Here is a 27,457-nt window from a genome sequence, read left to right as displayed (position 1 = left end):
ATTTCGCTTTCACCCACATCAGTCTCGATGACACCTCCTTCCATTCAATCACACATTGCTGTACTTCCGGACTCAGTAACAAGGCCACACCTTCTCTTGCCCTTCCTCTATCAACACCTGACAATCTTCCATTCACACTTCCAAACATAGATTCCCCCTTCCCTTTCATCTTCGTTTCACTTAAAGCTAACACATCCAACTTTCTTCTCACAAACATTCTCCCAATCTCCTCCTTTTAGCCTCAATCGTACTACATCCACGCACATTCATAGACCCAATCTTCAGGGTACGGGGATAACTCCATCCCCCATCCCTTTATCTGGCCTGTCTCTTTTTAGGAACTAAAAAACAGAGAAGGGGATCCCTAGTCCCCTCACCCCGCCCCTTTTAGTCGCCTTTTACGACACGCAGGGAATACGGTGGCAGTACTCTTCCTAACACAACTTGGCCGCAGAGTAGTAGTACCAGCCCATAGTGCAGCCAGGTTGTCCCCCCCCCGCCACAGGGGGGGGGGGTACAGCGATAGTGTGTGCTTTTCGTACTCTGGTGAGCCAAGGTTCGCGCCCCGCCAGGGTAATGAACTTTGGGAGTGTACACCTAGCCACGTACTGCATTGGCGGACACAAGCGCTTGATGTCTTCACTGTGGTTATATTCGGTGATGTCGTGGGTTGAACGATCTTACGTGGAACTTTTGCCTTTAGGATGGTATGCAATTAAGTATATCCATAAGATTAATTAATGATTTATGTTCTTAGAAAAAGTTACATCATCACAGGTGTTCGGGAGCCAGTTCGTGCACTATATGCATTTTGTGTAACCATGCCATCAAAGCACTCTCCCCTACCCTTCAATCAACAGACTTCTTTATTCGTACTTTATAAATCTATATTCCTTATCCTGTCCAGTCTTTGTAACTCAACTGCAGTCCTTGATACCTTTAATGAGGGGCCGAAAGCAGTCATTTATGTCCAGGTTTGTTACGATATTCCTTATATCAAGAGCTTCCCACTCATTTACTACTCTCTCACCAATGACACTTCAAACTCATGTTGCACCAAAATATCGCATCCATACGTAATGTGAGTACGAACGTACCTTCATGCAGGCCTCTTTCGTCATCCATATTCGGCTTTCAGCCCGCATTTCATTCAGAGGAATTCTGTTTGGCATTACTGAACCTAGATACTTACATTCTTCCGCCACTTCAAGTCACGTTCGATTCCCAAACACATCACTGTATGAATTACTACGTCTCACAACAACCAACACGTTATACCAATCACATTTTTTTTTTTTTTTGACCCCTTCATTAACAGTTACTGTATAAGACTCTAAGCCAAAGTGTCACCTGTTTTTTTATCAGCAAGCAGCACATTATATCAATGTCGGATTTGCAACTCTACAGCCTTTGCATTTTACTAAGAGATTCACTTCCCTATCCACAACTTTTGGTGACACTATTTTAAATATAAAATTACACAAAACTTGCATTTTTACAAAATGACTGATGAAAATATTTACAGACTAGGACATTTCCACTTCTATATGGTTATATGTAATTCTGGTGGTCGTTTTCAAGGATATCAGTATCATCATCTGTCACATGTGGAAAAAAAAGATACACCGAAGTAATTACCAGATCCTGGCTGCAGCACACACACAACACACACACACACACATACACACACACTCACAAGGACATTTGTTTAGAGCAGTCAGTTGTAGTCGATGACGACGCTGGTGTAAGGCGATGAACTGATGAAGCGGTAATGGAGTTACAATGTATCTTGGTGCTGATGTGGACGCAGGTGGCAGTGAAATCCTGCATGGGAGTCACAGATCATGTTACACCAATGGAAGTGTTGTTTCCCACTGGGAGGAACTGCAGTAGCGAGTTGGTGCCGACTGACGCGTTTTTCCTCTTGCTTTGTGGTTAGTGACCCCTCAAGGTGCTATTATTGTTCTTTTCTGGGAGACCAGACCCATCAACCACAGGCAAGCAATCACCCCGACAGGGCCGTCCTGCCCTGTAATTGTACTTTGCCCTAGCAGACTTTTCACAGCAATAATTTCTAAGAAATAATTTATTTCATCATTCTATTGCTCATTTACGCTGGCAAGGAATATCTGAGCACAACGCTCTAACACCAGAAATACTCGTACCTTTGCACCTTTGCATTTTCAGTTGTCTTGCCAACTACTTCCCATTTCTCTTCCTCTGTGCGTTGAGCTTCCATAGTCCTTCAGAACTGTTCCTCTAGCTTTAATAGCCGACACTCCTGTAGCACCATACACATCCTTATTATTTGTGTCCAAGCACTCATTGTATGCACTCCATAAATTGTGTTCATTCATTTATAAGTGAAATATCTGAACACCTACATTTTCAGTCATATTCGTTTGTCATTTATGCTATTCAAGTTTTTCATTTTATAATGAAGCACTGTTTCTTTTGTGCCATAAATGAAGTAGTTCTCCACTACATGATTAGAGCAATAACACGTTCTATTATACAATTCCTTCCCTCAGAGGGCGGATTCCTGGTTCAAGACGCTCTTACTACACTGGTATCAGGGTCGCTACGAGGTCACAACCTCCTGCTGGTCACGGACGACCACAGTCAGTCCCTGTTGGATGTGGGCCGGGTGGTGTCGGCGGTCGGAACCTCCCACAATCCCGTCCTCCTCGCCACCCAGGACTCACTCCTCCACACCGCCCATCCTGCCCATCATACCCAAGGCTCCCTTCTCACCGCCATCCTCCTCTTCCACAACGACCCCACCGCCTTCCTTCTCCTCCTGGCAGACAACAAACACTGGAACCCCAGCTACCTCGTCCTCTTCTGCCTGGACACGCACCTCAACACCACCACCATCCTTAGCCAACCTGTCATTCAGCGCTCCAGGTTTATCCTGCTCCTCCAGCCAGCAGTCCGTGCCAGCCACACCCGCCTCCTCCTCTACACCTCCAGACCCGTACACCACAAGAAACTGGGTCAGTCTGTCATCAAGACACCCATGGGAGTCTGGAGTCCTGATAAATTTTACAGCCGGCAAGCACTCTTTATTCCTCGCTTCCACAATTTTGGAGGTCAAGTCCTGAAGGTGCCAATGCTGTGCTATGGTCAACCATTCCATTATTTGGATAAAGAAGGTAGTTGTAAGGGAGGAATCTCAGATGCTGCACAGATTATAGCCATTAAACTTAACTTTCAGATGGTATACATCCATATGAATGAAGTAGTTTGGGGCGAAAAACTGAATGGGACATGGGACGGGCTGTTTGCTGAGCTGATGTATAATGGGAAAGATTTAGTGATCAATGCGCACGAAATTACTTCTGACGCAAACAGCGACTTTGACTGGACCTACCCATATTGGGAAAGCAGCCATGGAATCATTCTGGAGGTACCTCAGCCATTACCCCAGTGGAGGAACATACTTTATCCCTTTTCCCCATTAACTTGGTGTTTGGTATTTGTCACCACGGTGGTGATTTCCTCTGCACTGGCGTTCCTCGTTCACAGACTCCATCATGTCAGCGACCCCATCGGTATCGCTCTCCAGGTGACGAATCACACAGACACAATTCACACTTTACTAACCCTATGTCATAAAGAACTAAACTTTCATTTCCAGATCTCATCTTCTGTTTCATTGTGATGTGTTAACTAATTTGTTCTTGACAGCATTTGTTGTATTAGTTGCTGTGTGAGAACGTTTATTTATTCATTATTGTTTGTTTCCAGTGGGACCGCAGCACACATCCGTCATCAGTCAAACTCCTTCAACATGTTTCTGTAGCAAATGCACTCAGTCTACCTTCATTTGTTATCATTCTTCTTCTTTCCAGTTAGAATAAGACACTCACTCTCTGCTGGGCATGTTCTCCCGTTTATTCCATCTGCACTACCTCGCCTTCTGCACAGTTCCATTGCCTTACGTGTGTATCACCAGCCGTAAACTTACATGAGGAAAACTGATTCAGACACATTCTGTAACACGCCATAGACTGCACTAAGTGTACCTTGTACATGTTTGTCTTATATGTTACTGTCATGCATGTTTGTGTACTTTGTAACGCGATTCATTGATAAAGGAATAAAACTGCAGACTTTGAACTTTCTTCTTGGCGCAGTGTATTTCATTACGCGGTACTGTACCGTTATTTACTTGGTGAAGTAGCCGCCGTGTCATTTTATATCTCTGACCAAGCCAATACTTTGATATCAGAATACCCATCTGTTAACAAAATTTTTTTTTTCCTAATCAGTATTATATAGTATGTGGAGTAGTAGTATCTATTACGACTTATTTTGCCAAAAGCAATTGCTGATATGCAGTATACATGTAGACACACACACACACACACACACACACACACACACACACACACACACACACACACACACACACACGCATGTATCATAAATGAAACATAAAGCACATACACACATAGTGTGTGTAATTCACCGGGTTGTCAGGAACACTTGATGGTCGTGATCGTCAGCTTTTACCTTCCCAGAAGGGAGCTTTGAGCTCATATAGTCCAATCTAAGGGCAAGGGTGTGACCTTCACACACGCACACACCCATTCCCTTGCTCAAGGGGGACAGTATCCGCCCACTTCGTCGGTGAAACTTTTTGCAACCTGAGCGAGGAGCAAACTCCCGTCTACCAGATGGCAAGCGAGAACGTTACCACTGAGCCAGCGAGCTGTGTGTGTGTGTGTGTGTGTGTGTGTGTGTGTGTGTGTGTGTGTGTGTGTGTGTGTGTGTGTAACAGATCTGCCAGCAAAAGTTAAACATAGGTGGGTATGATTGCAGCAAGGGGTAGCGGTTAACCATCTTCCAGCCAGCACTTGTATATGGCAGTGTTACATTCAAGAGCACAACAGTTGCCTAGTGTGCGTTTCCGTCAAAAAAAATCCCCTCAACTCAAAGCTTTTGCTAATGGATATAGCAGTTGTAATATCTACTGTAAAGGCTTGACTCTGATAATATATCACATATGTTATTTAATAAATTTATTGTTTCCTATATTACAAAGTCATCAACAGATACAAATGTGTGTAAACGGCTCCATTCAGCGCCTTCTACTAGATCGGATTTCGCAGACACAATGAGTGAACAGATTAAAAAAAAATCACATGTTGTTAGGATTGAAAGGGAGGGAGGTGGGTGACTGTGTGTTTTGGAAAAATAGGATGAGTTGGCGGGGTGGAAGCAAATGGTCGGAAGGGAGTGCAGAGGGTAAAAGGCCTTGGAGTCCTCAACGAATCACAAAAAATGCATATGTCGAGAATATGAATGATCCTTCCATGGGGCACTAGAACTTGCTTTGGTCTGTGATACAAGGGCCATTTTTCATGAGAACTATTGTCAGTGGAAAAAGTAATTAGGAGATAAATGCTGTTGATGTAGCAAAAACCAGTCCTAAAGAAAACACTTTGGACTATCTTATTGCAATAAGTCTGACCCAGACACAAGTGCAAGAGAGAAGTTAGCTCCCTGGACCATTAAATTACACACCATATGCAACTACGTGGCATAACCTGTAGAAAATTGTCTCGTGTAATTTTATATTACCCAGTGCACTGAAATGTCCGTTGTGTGTCTACTCCGGAGGATATGTGACTAAGCCCTGCATTTTTTAGCAATAATGACCAAATTTGGCACAATAATTAGACATGCCAATACAGCCAGTACTGGATATGAAGCCTCTCAAAATTCCATCAAATATCCAATGCTGGCCATTTTCGAAAAATGGCCACAACTGAATGCAATTTTGGCAGAGACTCTTGGATTATTTTTCATGGAAACGTATTTTTTGTGTATTTATAAATGTTTAGAAGAGTAAACAATCCAATGGACATAGGTATATTGAAGTACAATTCCAAGCAATGTATTTTTAGTGACTGCTTTGAGGTTAAATGACCCGCAGTAATTTATGTTTGCCTTTAGCTACTTAAATTTGCGAGAGCAACATGATTTTTGTGTCCATACCAGTGATTTCATGGGCAGAGTTTATGATATGAAACAATTTGAATGCCTACATATGGAAAAAAATATGCAAATATTGCTTAGTCATGTCTTGCTCCTTAACTGAGACAGTAACATGAATTTTGTGTCTACCAAATATTGACGTTACCGTTTGCAATGAAAATGTTCTAAATTCACTATTGTACATTTCTTTTATTGTCCTTTCAAAGACAAATGTATGACTTGTATCTGGCTGGCCTAGTCTCTATACTGTACTGAACTCTGTTGCAACAATTCTTCTGTATACTTATGCAAAATAGCACAGATTCCATGTATGAGCTCGAAAATGTGTGGCCATTAATAATGATAAAATGAAATTTGTACTTTAAAACTGACATAAGATGTTTAAAACCGATACCTTCACTTCCTGACTGAACCAGATCAGTTATTAACAATATCACTTAGGCTACATACTCATAGATAGTACCATAGTTTCATTTTTTATTTACATATGACTGGTTTACGAAACACGATCTGGCAATTTGGTAATAATTAACCTGAGGTAATGTTCACCTTACTGTATATTAATTAAATTCGTCAGGTTAGAGACGTCAGTATTTAGTTGCCAAAGCATGAACATAGATTTGTGCATGGTAGTAAAGCTTTTGTACATTTACATTTCGTAGCACAGGTTTTCTTGTAGCCTCACTTCCAGATAGCCTGTACTGCAGGTGAAGCCTATGGCAAGTTTGTACAATATGGTCCCTTAACGACTCAGACCCAATCATTTGGAGAAGATAGAACAGGAGAAGTGACCAGGGACTGCTCCTATATATATCCTGCCTGATAAGCAGCACGTTTCTCAGGTTCTGTGAGTGCTGCTTCTGTGGGAGGAAGTGCATGCAAAAGGACTTTGCCGAGCAGCATTCACATGAACTTCATCACTTCTTCGGTCACTGATTGAGACTACATACTGTATCTCTCCAGTCACCGCAAAATGCAATCACCTATAGTCTCTGGTGTCAGTGACTTGGATATAAAAGACTGTAACATCCAGGAAGCAGATCCAGACATTCCATGGGGCCTCTCTGCTGCGACCAACGAATGAAAACACTATCACAGCCAGAGGAAGCAAGTGACTTCGCCGTCTCATCTCCAATGATGCTGCACACGTAATGCAATGGAAAATATTTACCAGCTCCTGTTTCCACCCACAACTCATTACAGCCTAGTCTGCTAATAGGTGTAATGGACAGAACAACTATATCCGTGTCACCCGTCTTAATCTGCGTTTTCTTATTTCTGTTGGCTGCAATGTCTTCTGTATGAATAACACGTCCACCAGCTTCTTCCTTAGAACAAGAGGACTGGCCATCTTAATTACGACCACCGCTGCTATAAGAAATGCTGTCGGAAGTTTGCTATGATAGGCTAATTGTACCATAAGGATTATCAGTTTCTATCACAGGCAAAGGAAGGTGATTAAATAATTCTTTCTTGTTTATCTCATCACGTAGAGTCTTCTCATTTAGAAGGAATGTTGTTCTCGGGTTGTAAACGTCTGCGGGTGTCAGTCTTTTTTTTTTTTTGTACGTGATGTCTTCTTCACACTGTTGTTGACACAGACATCCAGTACAACTTCCACCCGGTGACACATACTCTGAAGCAGGCTTAAAATATATGGCATGTAGAGAGGATGGAGAACAAGAGACTAACGAGAAGAGTGTATGTGAATGAGATGGAAAGGGGGGAGAGGGAGGGGGAGACCAAGGATTGGATGAAGTGGAAAGATATATGAGAGACGGGAGGGTTTAGTTGGGGGGATGGCAGTGAAATGGAAGGGGGGAGGGCAATAAGGAGATTTGTTTGTGGCCACCTCTTACAGGATTGCGGCATCTGGCAATAGATAGACAGCTGATATATAATCTTTAAAGAATTTGTGTTTGGTCAGGTAAGGATGTATTTTGCGTACCAGGGCAGCTCCATGAATGAAAATGGCATCCATTTCTTACTAGTTGGTGATTTAATTCACCAGGTAGGCAGTCAAGCAGATCAAGCTTTTGGCCGATATGTATCTCTCCAAAATCAGACGATGATGGTGGATATGGCTGTTCTCATGCTTGAAAAAGTCCTCCAGTTTGTCACTTCAGAATTGGCAGGATATAGGCTATAGAGCCTGGAGAAGAGGGAGCAGTCAACTTGAGTGAATTAATTTGCATCTTCTGTTTGGAGTTACCTTCTCGTCAGGCTTTCTGAACAATTCAAGTTTGTTTGTTTTACTGGTTCAAAGGTGGACACTTTTCTATCAAGAAGTCTATCTATTACATACTGGCATCACTGGTCCTGTCCCAAGCTTTCAATGTGAATGACACTTTTGACACTGGAAGGGTATGCGATATCTCTGATATACAATACCTAGATATCCTTTCTTTCTTCCAGGAAAGGTTTATCTGTTTCCTTTCCTTAAACTGCCAGAGATCCGACTTCCTTTGCAAATCGATCTTGATGGATTATGTCTGTTCATGATGCTATACACCACTATCTTCGTCTTTTAGATCTTGGTCTAAATGTACTGTACCTCAAACTTATGGATAATACATGAAATCTACGGGCCTGTCAACATCCATTTCTGTGTTCTTCTGGAACTTCTGCCTGGCCTATTGCTCCCCCATTACCTTTGACTTGTGCACTGGTCCATTCATGTGCATGATCCAACCCAATGGGTGAGCAAGGTCTTGCTGTTATGTGGATCACAAAAACCTTGCTGCTGAATGCTCTCCATGATCCAACCCAAAGAGTGAGAAAGGTTTTGCTGTTTTATGGATAACAAATACCTTTTTGCTGAATGCTCTGTATACATCTGGATGGGGCTAGGTAATAATAGTAATGTCATGTCTCTTATGTGTACTGGGAGCCATCGAGCTCAGTTTGCATGATCCAGGGCAAAAAACCACGGAACAAGTTTTGTCAGGCTGTTGACATAAAGTTGAACGTTACCCTGTCTGACGGAACTATGGCAGGACACTAAAATATCATAACACACTACATAATAGCTAGTAACGTATATATTGTGAGTATGTAATACAGAGGTTGGAAGAAAGTCATGCCGAAGCTCGAGAGATCTAGAGGAAACAGCCATGCATAATCTGGGTAGGGAATTTCGTACATAGCACAGTATGATGCCATGGAAAGTTCCACAGGTGTGGAAATAGGTGCCCTCACGCATGACCCAACCAGTCACATACAGGGGAAAAGAAGAGGCAGGGCAGAAGGGGTTAGGTGAGAGAAGAGGCACAGTGGGAAAAATGAAACGGCTCTCGCCTCAGTACTGGTCTTGTCAGATACTTTCTTTGGAGAAAAAATCTGCAGTCAAACCACAGACACATATTTATCTTTCTCCTGCCATCCACGACAAGAACAACTTGAACATCCTCTCCTTCTTAACCCTAGATACACAGTGTTGGGAATAGTACCTTAACTACAGACATATCTCGGATTCCGGACATACCTTTGGGGGTAAAATATATATATATATATATATATATATATATATATATATATATATATATATATATATATATATATATATATATATAATGGTACATATTTTATTCCTATATTATTTACATGAAATACATGCATTTCTACAGTAAATTATCTATTACTTACATTTCAAATTGAAACTAGCATTGAAGAAAAAATGAAAAAAAAAAAGAAAAATTGGAAAAAAGATAAAAGTCAGTCTTCTAAGGATCGCAGCCAGCCTTAGTGTCGAGGTATGCCACTGAAACTTGGCACACGTAGAGTCCACATGTCCCCCGGGATGCTCCAGTTCCCCCAGGCCTTATGCTGCACAAGTTGCTGTGGGCCATGCTGTAAAATGAAGGGTATGTTTCTGCAAGCGGAAAAAAAATTATGTTGTTTCTACCCCCAGTCCCATTGCTGCTACCTGTGGGGCCTGTAATGTAGAGAAATATGCTACTTGAAGTGAATACAACCATCTGGGGCATCTGAGCAGCAGTGGTGGGACCAGGGGCCTCACCGATGAGAGCGACTTGGCTGGCACTGCCACTGAAAGCCAGACGAGCTCGACAGTTTTGCGACGCCAAAGTCCACAACAGTAAGGGGGTGTGGACTGATGTCACGACACTATCGAACTCGTTGGTCATCATCTGGAGATGAGCTGTCACGACGCCGACGTTGCCTTGTAGAACAAGCTGCATGACAGCATTGGGGCCGTGACGCTCTAGTAGTGGCACTTAGGTTGGAACGCCTCCTGCTGGAGCATCGGGGCAAGGCAAGGGGGGGTGAGGAGTTGTCAGGGGAGGAGGAAGAAGGCACAGACTCTGGGTTGTCAGCATCAGACTCTTCCTCAGCAAGGTCGGGAGATGCGGGGCGAGGAGCACGGGTGGAGGGAGGGTGACTGAGGTCATGTGACGCGGACCACAATGTGGCCCGCCTGCCTCGCCTCTTTGTCTCCCTCACCAGCTGATGCACAGTTGGGGTTGATGGGGGTTGAGGGTGGTATGAGGGGCCAGGTTGGGGTTCAATTCGGTCAACAGGGCTGTGGATCAGCGATGTCTTATTTCATCAGGTATGTCCGGTTTTTCGGACAACGGGGCTCTAAATCTATGGTAGAAACAGGAGCCACACAAATGCACCTCACATGGCACCATCACATCTCAAGCTGAGATATCGTAGGCAGCTGGCCTCATAGGCCTAACACCGTTTTGTCTGCAACTCAAAATATGCCTTTTGCCGGAATTTCGGACAAGCCTGTTTATCTACAGTAGAGTTAAAAAATCCCTAAAGTCTGACACATTTTTGGAAATGCTTGGCGTTGACTACGATATTATTATTTGCTGACAGTAATCATATGAATCATGTATACAATTCTACAGTTGAGTCTACATTAACAAGACAGAAAACAAGAACTACAGTTCATGCCATTTGACCTTTTACGATTTTAGATACACCAACCAACAACCCCGAACCCCTACAAAAGCATTTCTCAAACTTTTCAGAGAGAGAGAGAGAGAGAGAGAGAGAGAGAGAGAGAGAGAGAGAGAGAGAGAGAGAGAGAGAGAGAGAGAGAGAGAGAGAGAGAGAGAGAGAGAGAGAGAGAGAGAGAGAGAGAGAGAGAGAGAGAGAGAGAGTGTAACCGGTATATAGCCGATCGTAGTTATTATGAATATGCTAATGGTGTAATAAGGATAATTACAATTTCAGTTAAGTAAATAAAATGCATTGAAAGCATTAGGCCTATTCTATGTCCCTGCAACCCACCAAAATTCCTCTCGTGACCCATAGTCTGAGAATCACTGCCCTACAGCGATAAATGACAGCGATAAATGAAAGCCAATTAACGTCTGTATTAACAATCAACAAACAATAAGAATAGACACTACAATCAAAACAAGTTACTGCAATTCTACAAGTGAACTGCAAGCAGTGAGACGGTAACCAAGATCAGCAACAAGATTGCACCATACAGCAAGAAAGTATAATCAAATTGAACAAGTAATCACAAGTACTACAAGTTAAGGGGAGGAAAGGAAGTAAGCGAACAAGCAACGCAGCAGAGTGTAGAGGCACTGATTTAGTGGTGACGAGAGAGACAACACAGCAACAACCTGAACCATCCCTGACTCACCACTCTCCTTACTCACCACACACACCATTACTCACCGCTGATCCATCACCACGGCGCTGAGTCTTCTAGGATGATGGTGCTTGGTGATGCCAGCATTCGTATAATTCTGCAATTGCTAATTGGTGAATATACTTTACTCTGTCCCAGAGAGCTTAAACATACAATCCCCCTTTTTGTTTATAACTTCAAAATTGAATATCACCACCATCCTACAGGGACGTACTGCTAATACAAAAGTGATAAATAAACACTTTGTACAATATATTAAACGTGCTTTATAATTACATCTACAATTATAATACTTACAAAACACTAAGTAACAATTAAGACAGGGTTGTTGAGGATAACTGGGTTAGGAAAAAAGGCAAACAGGCAGTGAGTGATGTTATGACCTGAGTTTTCAAAACATAGTTGACCTCGACAGCCTTTCACACGCCATTTAATTCTTTATTTAATTTTTTTTACAGCATTTTACTCTTCCTAGAAACAAACACCACTTCATCTACATACAAACTTATGTACATACACCTTCTCAGTTATCTGTATATATATATATATATATATATATATATATATATATACAGAGAGAGAGAGAGAGAGAGAGAGAGAGAGAGAGCATTCATTTGTTCCTAATCACTGTTCCCATCTACCCAGTTAACACATACATAAAATAAGTGTTTGATGAGACAACATTAATTAGGAATATGTGCCTCTTAATTAATGATTACTGCTACTCGTATTATGGGATGTTTCAAACACCAACAACTTTATTGCCAGAGGAGACAGCATTTGAATTACCCAATGGCGATTCATAGTCAGCAGAACGACAGGCAAACGTAACTAACACACATAGTTCTCCACAAACAAAAGATCAAGAAACAAACACATCTCCTGTGGGAGGAGTTGAGGATAATGATGCTTCTTGGACATTTTTCTCTGGCGTGGAAAGCGAAGTTTATAGATCTGTCACACACACCTATGAAAACTTATTCGATAGGATACATAGGTCCGGAAATACATACGCAGCAAAGGGGCTCCCATAATGACAAGGGACTTCAAGTGAATTTAACCAGACAAACAAACACAATGGTAAACGGACCTAACACCACAGCTTCATCTTCCCCACATCAAGTATTCGTGTATCATGAAGATATAAATCTCACAAAATTCTCAGGTACTGACAAAGACCGCATTGCTGTGATGACACTTCTAAATGAACCAGAGCAACTTTTTGTTAAAAGACATAAAACAGATGAGAAGGAAAAAATTGGTGTTTTTTCACCAAGCATTAACGAATAAAGATGCCCAGCTGGTGATCTGCTTAGATCTGATAAGCTCTTATGAGTTCAAACATAATGAAAATTTTAAAACAGAATTAGTACAGAAATATTCTGGAGGTATAAATTTTTTGCCAGGTCTAGCTCCAGAATTACATAAGATCTTGGATCTTAGGAGACAACATACCACAAACCCTGTCTTAGGTGAAATAACAGATGTGTCCACGATTAAGAGATCGCTGTTAGCCAGTGTAGATAACTCAAACTGGGTAACATCTGATGGAAAGATGTCACCAATGCATGTCGTAGAGAACTTAGAAATAAGAGCTAATATATGTTATTGGATTTGAGAACCATGAGGAAAGAGAATATCGTATTACTCCCACACATGGACGGGAAATGTCATCCAACAATTGTAGAAAATTACCTGACAGGGTACTAAAGATAGCAAAAACAGTTGCTTATACCCCAGGAATGTGTTTATTAGATTTTATGAACAAAGTACAGATGAACTGAAGCAAAGCAGGGGTGAGTGAAATATCACAGTCCAATACAACCAGAATGAGAATTACAGACACCAGGCAGCCATGAATACATCTAGCACAAGTACTAAACAAAAACGATCGCGTCCTGAGAACAAATAAAACAACAACTGACATCCAGGTAGCAATCGCAAACACCAGGCCACAGGCAGCCTCAAAAATCTGCAAGTAGCCCTTGCAGAAACCGAGCCACAGAAAAAACAAAATATGGAAAGTCATTTCGTGGGTCACATTCGGGAGATAGGTCTACTCTATGTTATTACTGTGCGAATCCAGGTCTCATGAAATCTGAATGTTACAACAGAAGGATGGTAGGGTTACTGAGAAAGGGATGCAGCCATTCTGCAGAAAGCATAAAAGCACAGAGCATTGGACATCAGGCTGCAAGACAGTTGAAAGATTAGCATCTGTTTTTAAGTTGGGGGAAGTGCATGCCACTACAAAAAACGACCATACATAAAGAAAAACAATCCTAGAATGCATATAGGACGCATACCCGGAAATGATTGTATCTTGATGTCCGCTTCCTGTGATGATCAAAAGATTTCATTATTCTTGGATTCATGCTCCCCAGTGAATTTAATAACACAACAGGAATTAGAGAGGATTTTTAGAAATAAGAAAGTAACCTTCGTGGAGAAATCTAATTTAGACTTAAATGCTGTAGATGGCAAAGAATCGTAATGGGCATGATACAGTTAGACATCAATTTTACAGAGACCATGAGAACAATCCCAGCTGACTTCTATATAGTAGAGAACTTAGAAATAAGAGCTAACATGTTATTGGATTTGAGAACCATGAGGAAAGAGAATATCGTATTTCTTCCACACATAGACAGGAAATGTCACCCAACAATTGTAGGAAATCAAAGGGAGTTGGAATGATCAAACACCTTAGCAGAACAATTCAGTCTGATGAGGGTACACATGCACTCAAACCAACTCTTCCATCTCTATCATCCCATTTATCCAGGGACTGAGGTGACAGTAAACTTCCAACATTAATTCCTGCACATCTCACCAATGATGTAGTTATTCCACCAAAATCATATATGAAAGTCACCATGAAGAGTAAATTCACGAATGGTGCTGTTAATGTCTTAGAAGAATCATGTAAAGTGAAGGGACTCTCAGTGGGAAACGCCTAATGTCAGGTGAATAACGTTGTGGAAACTCATGTGTTCCTAATTAATCAGAAGAAAGGAGAAGTGCAGATCAAAAGGGGGACTTGTATATGCACTGAGAGACTTGTCTTGCTCCTATATGGGAAGTAACAATAAGTGGGACATCAAGTAAGATCAAATCAATGGACAGAAAGTGCAAAAAGAATTTGATTCACTCAGGAAAATTTGGAGTGGAAAATGATATACTGGATTTATAACAAAAGCACCGGCAGACAGTTGCATTACCTGGAGAAAAATTACATTGTACTAACCTGATTAACCCTTTTGCACACTATGATGCAATGCGAGTCATAGTCTTTGCAATCTGAAGGATAACTGATAATGCAATATGATGCAACTTTCCTATAAATGATCGTAGGAGCTTTTCCTGTGGCTGAAATTGCGTCAAATTTTCATGAGTCAAAGGTGAGAGTGGCCAGGTCTGAGGGAAAGATGAGGCAACACCCACCAGCTTATCGCAGGGACAAGCAGCCTATTTTTAGCTCAGTGTCCTCAGACTAGGAAGGTGTGTGAGTGTGTGGCCGGCAATCTTATTCCTCATTTTCTATTACTGCACCATCCATACCTCATGTGTATTGTAATGATAGTGTGTTATATACATAGTGCAGTGTGCTTGTGAAGAAGGGTTATAAGTGTTTCTTATTTATTTTCAGAGAAATCCAAATTTGAAATATCAAGACCAATTTTGACCGTTCCCCTCCTATACACTGAAGCTACAATAGCAGGCAAGGGCTTCTCAGAGGAGATTTGAAATACTTGTTTAGTGGGAGTGGAAGTGAAGAATCTAGTGACAGTGAATGTGATAGTGAATGTGGTGAGAAGGAGAGAGTGAGGGAGAGGAAAGAGAGAGCAAAATCCTCCGCTAGGGGAACAAAGCCACAGTCAAGGCTGTGGCGATTAACACTACAGGCAGTCAACAACTCCTTTCATCACTGCCACCACTGGTCTTACCACTGCTATCACCACTGTCACCACTCCTGTCACCACTGCCATCACTCCTATGACCACTGCCACCACTGTTATCACTGCCACCACTGGTATAACAACTGCCACCACTGGTATAACCACTGCCACCACTGGTGTCACCCCTGCCACCACTGGAACCACCATGACCACGGAGACTGAGCCGTATAATCGCGAACTTTGATGGATGGTTGCGGAGAGAAAGGACGTGTGCTGATCTCTCCTCTAGCTGCAGGGTTGCCTCACCGGCCTTACCTTTTTCTTTTTCTCGCCACTAGGGCGTTTTTCAATAAAGTTAGGTTAGCTAGACCTAATTTTCCTCCCTGGCCTTAGTAGATATAGTAGGTGTCTATATCTAATTACTGAGATCGCCTTTGCTTACTCACCTCTGGAGTGTACCCCCCACTGATCGCTCTGGGGTGTGAGTTACACACAGGCGCGTCCTCCCGACAGTGGTTTGAGAGGGTAATCTCAGATTAGACGTGTGTTCCCCGGGCAATTTCTCCCTTGGTCGTTTTTCTCTCTCTTCCCACTTCCCCCTCACGGGGGAAGTGGTAACTATGGCGGACGCCACTGCTGCCTCCCCCCCCTTCAGGGGGGGAGGTAGTCCTGACCAACCCCCGACTGTCTCACGGACTGACTACCCCCAGACTGAACGGCCCCAGACACGTACCCATCTTGACATTGATTATAGAAACGCCGAGTTTGTACAGATCCATGCGGTTGGTCCCACTCCCCTGTCCAGCCTCAATCCCTTTATCATCAAGAAGGTGATTGATGGGTGTGCAGGTGAGGTGGAACAAGTGAAAAAACTTGCGAGTGGAGATCTTCTCATTAAAACTAGGAACTCAAGTCAGGTAAAGGATTTGCTAAAACTGAGCAAGTTCCATTGTTATGATGTTCAGTCCACGATCCCTCACTCCATGAATTCCCGCAAAGGTGTGATCACCTGCAGAGATCTAGTGGTCATGGAGGAGGAAGAGATCGTACAGGAACTTGCTCAGCAGGATGTTATAGAGGCACGTTTCATAACTAGATTCTCGGAAGGCAGGAAGACGAAGACCGCCACAGTTGTCCTAACGTTCGGCAAAGTTGCTTTACCTTCCAACATCAGAATTGGATATGAAATTCTTAACGTCAGATTATATATCCTGAACCCCTTGCGTTACTTAAAATGCCAGATTTATGGGCATCATGAAAAGGCTTGTAGGGCTTCCCAGCCAGTGTGTGGTAGGTGCGCGACTGTGGGACATTCTGCTGAACACTGTACATCTGAGACGGAGTGCTGCTTTCACTGCAAGGATGCTCACTCCACTTCCTCGAGGGCTTGTCCCAAGTGGAAGGAGGAGAAAGAGGTCTGCACAGTGAAGGCAACCGAGGGCATTTCCTTTTACGATGCAAGGAAGAAGGTGAAGGAGTTGCATGCAACTCCCAAGCCTAATATCTCCTATGCATCGGCGGTTGTGTCCCGTCCCGTGATGTGCACCGTTGAAACACAGACTGACCTAACATTCGCTCCTCATGCCCCACGCCCTACCTCTCAGTCTAAGCCTCCTGTACGATCCAACTCTCTGACGGACATCCCTGTTGCCACTTCATACTCCCAGGCTGCTGCTGCTCCTTCGCAGTCAGTGCGGCCAAAATCGAAGCCCGACAAGTCTGACAAGATTAATTTAACCACCCTCACTAAACAGTCACGTCCTCATGTCCTTCCCGCTCCTGGTCCGGCGAGGGAGAGAAAGAATAGCTCTTCCTCGATGGAATCTGGGAGCCTCATTATTGATGAGACTATGGAGATCTCCACAAACAAGCACCGGGATAGGTCCCCCGGTAGCCACTCGCCTGGTCGCAGGGGGCTTAAAAAGACTAAGCACACTGGCCACCCTTGAAAATCTTAAACCGCCGCATTCAATATACTACAGTGGAATTGCAGAGGTATTGGGAATAAGTTACATAATATAGCTATCTTGCTTTCACTACACAGGCCAGACGTTGTTTGTTTACAGGAGACGCGCCTGGAGGATCATCCTGATCCTCCACAGTTCAGACAGTACCACTCGTATAGAAGATATGAAGGTCACGGAGTTGCCATTTACACACACAAATCACACCCACAAACGGAAGCGATTCTAAATTCTACTCTGGAAGTGGTCGCGTGCAGAGTAAAATTTAATAACACGTATCTGTCTATTTGCTCTCTGTACTGTCCTCCACATGGCCCCATTGATAGTGATGCTTTAAATTCACTAATGGAACATCTCCCTGGGAATAAGTTAGTGTTGGGCGATTTTAACGCCCATCACTATCAATGGGGTAACTTGAGGATTGATGGTCGTGGGGAGCAAGTAGCCGACCTAATACTACAGTCCAACCTCTGTCTTCTGAACGATGGTAGAGCGACTCGTGTAGATGATCGTACTGGTAACTTTTCGGCCATTGACTTATCTTTGGCCTCCCCTGGTATACATCAAGATTTTTTATGGAATCCTTATGACGACTCCTTGGGAAGTGATCATTTACCCATCTGTCTTTCTTATACACACGACATCGTTTCGGACCCTCCACCTCCAAAATTTAACTATAAGAAAGCAGACTGGGGATCCTTCTCAAGGATCACCAATTTAGATATATCTGGGGAGACCATAGATCTTAAGGTCGAAAATATAACCCAATCCATATTACACGCAGCTGAGGCTGCTATTCCCAAGACTTCTACAGTTCATGCAAAGCATAGAGCACATTGGTGGACGCTGGATTGCTGACAAGCATTAAGAAAACGCAATAGGAGATACAGGATTTTTGATAGTCAGCCCACTGAGGAAAATTTTATTGCATACAAACAGGCACGGGCTGAGGCAAGGAGAATAATAAGAAGGGCTAAACGTGACTCCTGGCGGTCCTTTGTGTCCACGGTGACTCGTACAACACCTTTACATAAAGTCTGGTCCACTATAAGATTATTAAATAATAAACGCCCATACTTCCCTGTCACCACCTTGCAGGTGAATAACACCACCTATGACGAGCCCGTGGATGTTGCTAACATCCTCGCCAGGAGTTTTTCTCATGTAAGTAGCTCAGTCAATTGTGACCCGCGTTTTCAACATCATAAACGCACAGCTGAGCTACAGGTATTAGACTTTGCCACAGAAGACGTAGACTCCCCGTACGACCAAGAGTTTATGCTAGATGAACTGCTCCTTTCCCTTAAATCCTGTAAAGACACCAGCCCTGGACCAGACACCATCAAGTACGGTATGATCCAGCATCTTAATCAGGACAACCTGATTAAGATGTTAGAATGGTACAATGAGATTTGGGCGTCTCGAACGTTCCTAAACTCATGGCACTTTGTGCACGTCATACCGATACCCAAAGAGGCTGGTCGTCTTATGAATCCCACTTCATTTCGTCCTATTGTGTTGACTTCTTGTCTATGTAAGGTCATGGAACGAAGGGTAAACAATAGGCTTCTTTTTGTTTTAGAGTCGAAGAATTTGTTAAATGATCAACAATGTGGCTTCCGTAAATACAGAAGTTCACTAGATCATTTAATGACTTTGGAGCATTGTATTGCAGAGGCATTTGCCAATAAAGAACTCATGATAGGGGTGTTCTTGGACATCCATAAAGCCTATGACATGACATGGCGACACGGTATATTAAGGAGGCTCTATGCTTATGGTTTAAGAGGAAATTTGCCTATTTTTATTTCAAATTTCTTAAGGGACAGGACTTTCTCTGTCAAATTACCCTGTAACTTAACATCGGATATATTTATCCAGGAAAACGGGGTGCCGCAGGGAAGTGTGCTTAGTCCTACTTTATTTAGTATTATGATCAATGATATTCTGTCATCAGCTCCCATCCCCAGGAATCTTAAATACTCGCTCTATGCTGATGATTGTGCAATATGGCACTCCTCCCGTAATGCACAATTTTCGGCTGGACGGATTCAAGCAGCCCTTGACTCCGTCCACCAATGGGCCTTGCAGTGGGGATTTAAGTTTTCCGTCCGTAAGTGTGCCACTGTAGTTTTTACAACTCGTAACGTCCCCGATTTGCGTTTATTTTTGGATAATCAAGCGGTACCTTTTCAAAATTCTGTAAAGTTTTTGGGCCTCCAATTTGATCGCAGAATGAATTTTAAACTTCACGTTAATACTTTGCTTGCTCGTTGTGATAAACCATTAAATGTCCTTAAGTACCTAGCGGGTACTACATGGGGTGCCGACAGAAAATCTTTATTAATGGTGTATAAGTCCCTTATTCGATCGAAGCTAGACTATGGCACACAGGTGTATGGCTCGGCATCTGATGCCACGCTGAAAGGATTGGATGTGTTGCAGAATAAATGCTTGCGAATGTGTCTTGGAGCTGTCCAGTGTACCCGTGTTGCTCGTATGGAAGTGGAGGCGAATGTGCCTCCCCTCCGTATTCGCCGTGACCACCTGGCATTTTCTTATGGGTTACGAACATTAAGGAAAAGTAATATCGGCAATGTGGCCTGTACCCCCCTGCGTCAATACCACCACCTCCTGCGGGGGGGTGCGTCGGCCACTTGCCGCTCGCCTCCACTTACTGACTCAGGAGCTTGGTGTGGACCCCAGTGACTGTGACAAGTTGGTGCTTAAAAATATGGTGCCTTGGGAGCCACCCAGCTTTACAGTGGATGTATCATGGCTCCCAGCACCAAAGGCCAAGGCGCCGGAGGCGGAGGTCCACCACTTGTTTCGTAACATCGTTGTTCGTCACTTGGGGTCCCATCAATTGTACACTGACGGCTCCAAGTCGAGTGAATGTGTGGGTTCAAGTGTGTGGTCGACTGAATGTGCCCTCAGGTATCGGTTGCCGACTCATACATCTGTGTTTACTTCAGAACTTTTTGCTATTGACAAAGCCATAGACTATGCTCTCAATTCTAGGCATGACTCATTTGTCATATTTTCAGATTCAAAATCAGCCCTTCAGGCAATTGCATCTTGCACTACGGACTCTCACGAGATCCAGGGCCCATCGTTAATAAGTTGCATTCATGCAACAAGTCATTCACACTGATCTGGGTGCCTGGTCATTGTCGTATCTACGGCAATGAGCAGGCTGACTTACTTGCAAAGTCGGCTGTAGAGCTCGAGGAGACTTGGGACGTTCCTCGTGATCTACGGTCGAGTCTTTCTCTTGGAAAGAAATCAATAAATCTTCTGTGGCAAGGTCAGTGGACCAGACTAAATATTCCAACTTGTAAGCCGTACCTGGGCGACTGGGACACTGCCAACCGTCCCAGTCGCCTAGAAGAAAAAGTGTTGGCACGGTTACGGCTAAATGCCACCATTTTAACCCACATAAAACCATATAAGGAAAGACGCTTCCCACCGCACTGTGACATCTGTAATGAGGTGTTATCTATCAGTCATATTATCATCCTGCGCTGTCGGCGATTTATTCGTGAACGTGCTTCACTTATAAATTACTGCGGCACAGTAGACGTCCCCTTCACCCTTTCCACCATCCTGGGTGATGGGGACATTGTTATGACTGATAAATTGATGGCTTTCTTGAGAGAGACCGGACTGATCAGAGTGATGTGACTTTTTTACTGTGTGGTTATGGTTTTTATGAACAGTAAATATGTATATATTGTAATATTAATTAGGGTTGACAGTTGACATATTTTAAATAGTTCCTCCTCCCACCGATCTATTTCTAATATAGATGTCCCCTACATTAAGCCAAGTTCCTCGCCTGACAGTCACCAGCTGATGAGTGCAAGTGTGCAATATAGGAAGGTATTGGGCACTTGCAGTCGATGGTGGTCTGCTGGGCGAGGTTCTTCACTTTTTGTACAAATTATGTAAATACATTATACTATCTTGCTTAAGTTATTCTAATTAGGGCCGACAGCTGACGTATATGGAAATGTTCCTGACTCGTCTGGTTCCCTTTCATATATTGATGTCCCCTATATTAGGTTGTGCCTCGACTGACAGTCACCAGGTGATGAGTGCAGGTATGTCATGTAGAAAGGCATTACAAATCTGTAGTCGATGGTGTTCTGTTAGTCGAGGTATTTTTACCATTAGTGTAGGTCTAGCTATTTGTCTCTGTAGGATTTAGTATAGGTTAGCGATTTGTCTGTTAGGTGATTAGTTTTAGGGTCTTTAGATTAATTTTTCTTTATAATATAAGGTATAAAAAATATAAAACCAAGAAAAAATAAAAAAAGTAAATAAAAATAAAAATACAAAAAAATAAAAATAAATAAATAAAATTAAAATTATATATATATATATATATATATATATATATATATATATATATATATATGTACGTTTGCATGAAACTGTGTCTGTATGTATGCATGGAAGTGTGTGTGTGTGTATATATTTATGTTTGTATATATATATATATATATATATATATATATATATATATATATATATATATATATATATATATATATATATATATATATATATATATATATATATATATATATATATATATATATATATATATATATATATATGTGTGTGTGTGTGTGTGTGTGTGTGTGTGTATATATATATTTATGTTTGTATATATATATATGTGTGTGTGTGTGTGTGTGTGTGTGTGTGTGTGTATGGCCTTAATAACCAGGGGCTTCGGCCCCAATGGTTGATAGGCCGGGAGAAAAAAAAAAAGTATAATCGCCACCTCTCTTTCACCCCCCCCCCCTCCGCAAACACTGATATTGTTACCCCCACATTCACCCTACACTCTCACAACACTCCAACCTGCCCGCATCTCACCACCCATCCAAGATTTTTCTATATCATCTTCCCCTACGAAATCATCAAAGTCACTGCCCCCTTCAGACTTCATTCCCCCTGAATTTCAACCATCATCATCAGCAGCAGCACCACAACCATCTCCTCCACAACCATTTCCACCACAGCCATCTTTACCACAACCACCTCCTCCACAGCCATTTCCACCACTTCCATCTTTATTACAACCATCTTCACCACAACCATCACCACCACAACAAACTTCATCACAACCATCACCACTACCATCTCCATCACCACGATCACCTGAACCTTCATCCACCCAGCCATCATCAACACAATCATCATCACCATCTCCCTCCCCATCACAAAGACAAGAGAGATGTGGGCCTAGGCGAGGTAGCGGTGGGCGTGTGCACCACATACATACACAACCAAGCATTTCCCCAGGTGAAGAACGTCAGGATAAAACCTGCAGTTCTGGGTCATTCACACCCAATGCTGGCTCCTTCACTGAAACCCCAGGTTTGAGAGTGGCAGCACCAAGAACACCACTCCAATACTTCCAACTTTTTTTTAAAACCAGGAGTTGTTGATCTACGTGATGGTTGAAACCAACAACTATGTCAGGTTCCTGGGGACTGCACTAGATGTTTGGTACCTCGGCAACGAAGAGGAGATGGCCCTGTTCTTTAGGTTATACTTTCTTATAGAGATTTGTGAACTGCCAACCATAAGACACTATTGGCGGTTCAGAGGTTCATGATTACCCCATATTTCGGGGGACGAGTGGAAAGTGCTTCCGGGCCATCCTGAAGCACTTTCATGCTTTCAATAGTTTCGCCATACCCGAGGACAATCAAGAACGGCAAATAAGGATTCGCACAGTGATGCAGTATCTTCTTCAGAGGTTCAGGGAGGTTTACATCCTGTCTGAACATCTTAGTCTGGATGAGGGATCTCTTGGTTGGAAGGGGCGGCTCTCTTTCCGTGTATATAACCCTATGAAGCCCCAAAAGTATGCCATCAAACTTTACATCTTGGCTGAGGCTAGGAGTGGCTACTTTTGGAGTTTTGAGGTATACACAGGGGGAGAAGAAATCTCTAGAAAACACAGGGTGGGTCCTCGCTGAACCTTCGAAGGGCAAAGGATACAAGTTGTATAACTATGTATTACTGTGCGAATGCCTCTTCACAGAGAGAATGTATGTGTGTGGCACAGTGCGACTGGGAAGGGGAGCACCGAGGGAGCAGCAGAACATCAGCAGTGCTAGATGCCTTCATGATGATGGAGTGGAAGCTAGGCACAAGGGCAGTGTAATGGTGTTGCTGTGGAAGGACAAACATATCGTAAGTATGGTGTCCACCTTCCACAGTGACACCACCATCCCTAAGCAGGTGTATGGGAAGGTAAGGGGTCCAGACGGGAAATTCCACCACATTATCAAAACCGTGAACAAGCCTATCATGGTGGAGGACTACAATCGGCATGTAGGCTGGGTGGATCATTTTGATCAGATGATCCAATACTACCCTGACCAAAGGAAAACGGTCAAGTGGACCAAGAAACTGACCTTCTATTTCATTCACATGGCCATACTCAATGCCTACACCGTCTACAAGAACAACAACAGGCCTATGACTTTCCTAGAATGCAGGAGCACATATGCCACAATCCCCCGGCATTCTGGAGGGAGCAGTGGCCTGCATCGGGTCTTGCCCTTCACCATGCCCCTGACCTTCCCTCGCAATGATGACCACCAGTACCTGCAGCAACCACTCCATCAACTGAAGCCTCCACTCTACCTGCAACCTTCGCTCCACCTCCTGCAGTAGCTGGCCTGTCAGGAGTTACTCGGCCAGCTCCTGCCAATACACCTCCAGCAGGAGTACGGAGGCGAGGAGATGGAGAAGCACTGCCGTCCAAACGCCGTCGATATGTCAACGATAGGACACGCTTGGACTTAGCACTGCACCACACTCTGGAGAGAATCCCTGACAGGAAAAGACTGTGGTGTTTCCTGTGCTATTTACACGAGAGAAGGGACATCAGCTATATATGTCCTGTTTGTGATGTGCCACTCTGCACAGGATTATGCTTTCATCAGTACCATACAGATGAAAGCATACAGCAGTAAATCACATCACAAACACACACACACACACACACGCACACACTCAAACGCACGCGCACACACACACACACACACACACACACACACACACACACACACACACACACACACACACACGCGCGTGCGCAGACACTCACAAATCACAAATACTCACACACACACACACACACACACACACACACACACACACACAGGCTGTGATCATACCATTCCTCCTCTGTGCAACTCCATCTCTTCTCAGGAAGCACTACAACACTGCTAGGGGAGGTGAATAACCAGTTTATTTGTCTAGTTTTTATAGTATAGTATTGTAAGGTTTAAAATGTGTGTTTATACATACTTCTCACAGGGAAAATGTGGTGCATTTCACTGCTAATCTCTCAATCATTTTACTTGTAAAGTATAGGCCGCATCAAAAATCCGAAGAAAGCATGATCAAGCTAATAATTTCTTATGCATACTTTTGTACAGGAAAGTAACCTATGTGTGCAAAAATTTATTTTCAGAAAAGTTCTGAAAGACGATCATTGCCTACGGGCTGGAGCGTACATGCTGTTTACCGCAGGCAACCCATTATAATTTTTCAAAATTCATTTTCTCAATAACAATAAGGGTTATAACACTGAATTATATCATGGGCGTCCGTAACCTATGGGATAGAAAACTGGATGTACTTGACATATATGTTTGTTACAGTGTCACTAATAACATACGAAATAATAAACAAATCGGACATTTTTAGGCGATCGTCATAGTTTTTTTTCAATTTTCTCGAAAATTATTGGACGTATCAAATCGAAACACAACTCATTTGAAGCTCGTGACATTCTGCATATAGACATGTCCTTTGCAACTGCATGTCACGGGAAAAATTTTTCACAGTCATGTAAAGTTGTTGGAAGCTAGTATTCACATGAATAAGGTTTATTCTTGCTTCATTTCTGTACATTTATTCATTCGTTTAATTTATTTTTTTTTTTTGGCTTATCTGACAGTATAAACATAGCAAAGATGATGGGTTACAATTTATAACAATATAAGCAGTTTCCGACGGTAAATTTGGCCATAGAAACTTTTTCCTTTCTGTGCAAGCAGAGGCAGCCTGAGCAAGGTTTGGTTCTGGGGGGGGGGGAGGCACGGAAACTTATTGGAAACTTACGGTGCGCGAGAGGATTAAACACAAGATTAACGTACACCAGGACACACAACCAATATACGTACCAGCATATAGGGTAGCACACTCACAACGTACCCTTGCAAATCAATATGTTAATGAAGTGTTAAAAATGGGTCTTACTGATTCATCAGTCTCCCTGAGGAATGCCCCATTATTTTTTTTGGCCAAACGAAACGGTGAAATGCGTGCAGTAGTAGTTTACCGTAAATTAAATCAACACACAATCCCAGACCGGTTTCCCATGCCATTGTTAAGTGACGTCTTGCAAAATATTGGAACAGAATGTATTTCCCACGGTCAACTTGTTTAATGGATACCACCAAATTGAGCTTGATGACAGATCGGACAAATACACTGCTTTCTCTATAAATACAGGACATTATCAATATAAAAGAATGTCAATGTGGTTAACGAGAGCTCCATGCACATTCCAACGATTAATGAATTGTGTACTATCAGGAATGTTAGGAAATGGTAACTTTGTGTACTTGGACAACATCATAATTGCAACACACACAATAGATGATTATTTACAGAAATTAGACCAGCTCCTACACAAGTTAGCCAATGCTGGTTTGAAAATTAAGCCGTCTAAATGCAATTTTGATTCAAGGAAATAAGATTCTATGGCCACAGACTCGATATACAGGGGATTCACACCTCAGAGTTCAAAATATAAGCAGTAAGCGATTTCCGTGAACTCACAAATGTGGAGGAAGTAAGACAATTTTTAGGACCAGTGGGATAACAGAAATCATTCATACACTAAATCTCTCAAATAGCAGAACCATTATTCCACCAACGGAAAAACAACCTGTATTTCAATGAGGAGAGGAACAAAAACTAGCATTTAATGAATTAAAAGATAAACTTACATATGCACCTTGCTTGGCCTATCCTAATTTCTTAAATTAACCAGTCGTGGGCATGTTCCAATAAAAACTCCTCTCTCGGAGGAGAGCAAGATGGAAATGTATGGTTGAATCTATAATGTACATACTCACTACATACAAGGGAAATTATATTTAGCCACGGACACATGATCTAGGAACCAGATGACAATTCATGTCACAACATTAGGTCTAAAGGAAAACATCCCCAGTTATAATGAAATCTCGAATGCACAGAGACTTGATCCAACATGGTCTAAATTTGTATACAAGTTTGAGTGTGGCAAGGACATACAATTACCCAAGCTACATATACTTCTCGAACAGTTCAAAGCAGCTGACAGTCTAGGTTCAACCTAGGACAATCAAATCATACAAGAAATAACAGACAACTAGTGGTACCTAATGAAATGATACCTCATGTTTTAAGGACGATACGCGAAAGTCCACGTGCAGGACACCCTGCCAAAGATAGGAGGTCAGCCAAGCCCAGATGTTACACTACTGCCATGCTTACGCAAAGACATGCACAATCGCAATAGACAGATGCGAGTCATGTGCAAGACACAAAGGCTACACGTTAACATCTGCACCTATAGGGAAATATCCTGTACCTAATCAACCGTGGGATGTGGTTACAGTTGACTTACTTAAGTTATCCATATCTTACACGAATAATCAGTATTTCATCGTTGCTACAGATAATTTCTCAAGATACGTGATTTTTGTCCCAGTTAAGGATAAGACAGCAGAAACAGTGGCAAGGGTAATCATAGACTACATTATATGTCGATTCACCACGCCAAAGACATAAAAATGTGATAATGGAGGTGAATTTCATTCTAAAATTTTACAAGAAATATGTATACAATACAATATACA

At 42.6% G+C, this 27,457-nt stretch overlaps 1 protein-coding gene across 1 annotated transcript in view; it reads left to right on the top strand.

The window, feature by feature from the left end:
• The first annotated feature begins 1,771 nt into the window (after window positions 1–1,771).
• Window positions 1,772–27,457, top strand: part of LOC145397973 (uncharacterized) — a 327,146-nt gene continuing 301,460 nt past the window's right edge. The window contains exons 1-2 of the mRNA XM_080270948.1: window positions 1,772–1,934; window positions 2,532–3,568. Coding sequence (XP_080127074.1) covers window positions 1,772–1,934; window positions 2,532–3,568 — 1,200 coding nt within the window. The remainder of the gene's footprint in view (window positions 1,935–2,531; window positions 3,569–27,457) is intronic.

This window comes from Coenobita brevimanus, chromosome 44 (genome assembly GCF_032717465.1).
Source record: "Coenobita brevimanus isolate Jiangsu-jjx chromosome 44, ASM3271746v2, whole genome shotgun sequence".
Taxonomy (NCBI): domain Eukaryota; kingdom Metazoa; phylum Arthropoda; class Malacostraca; order Decapoda; family Coenobitidae; genus Coenobita; species Coenobita brevimanus.
Note: the sequence above shows the minus strand (reverse complement) of the source record. Positions and strands in the feature narration are given on the sequence as shown.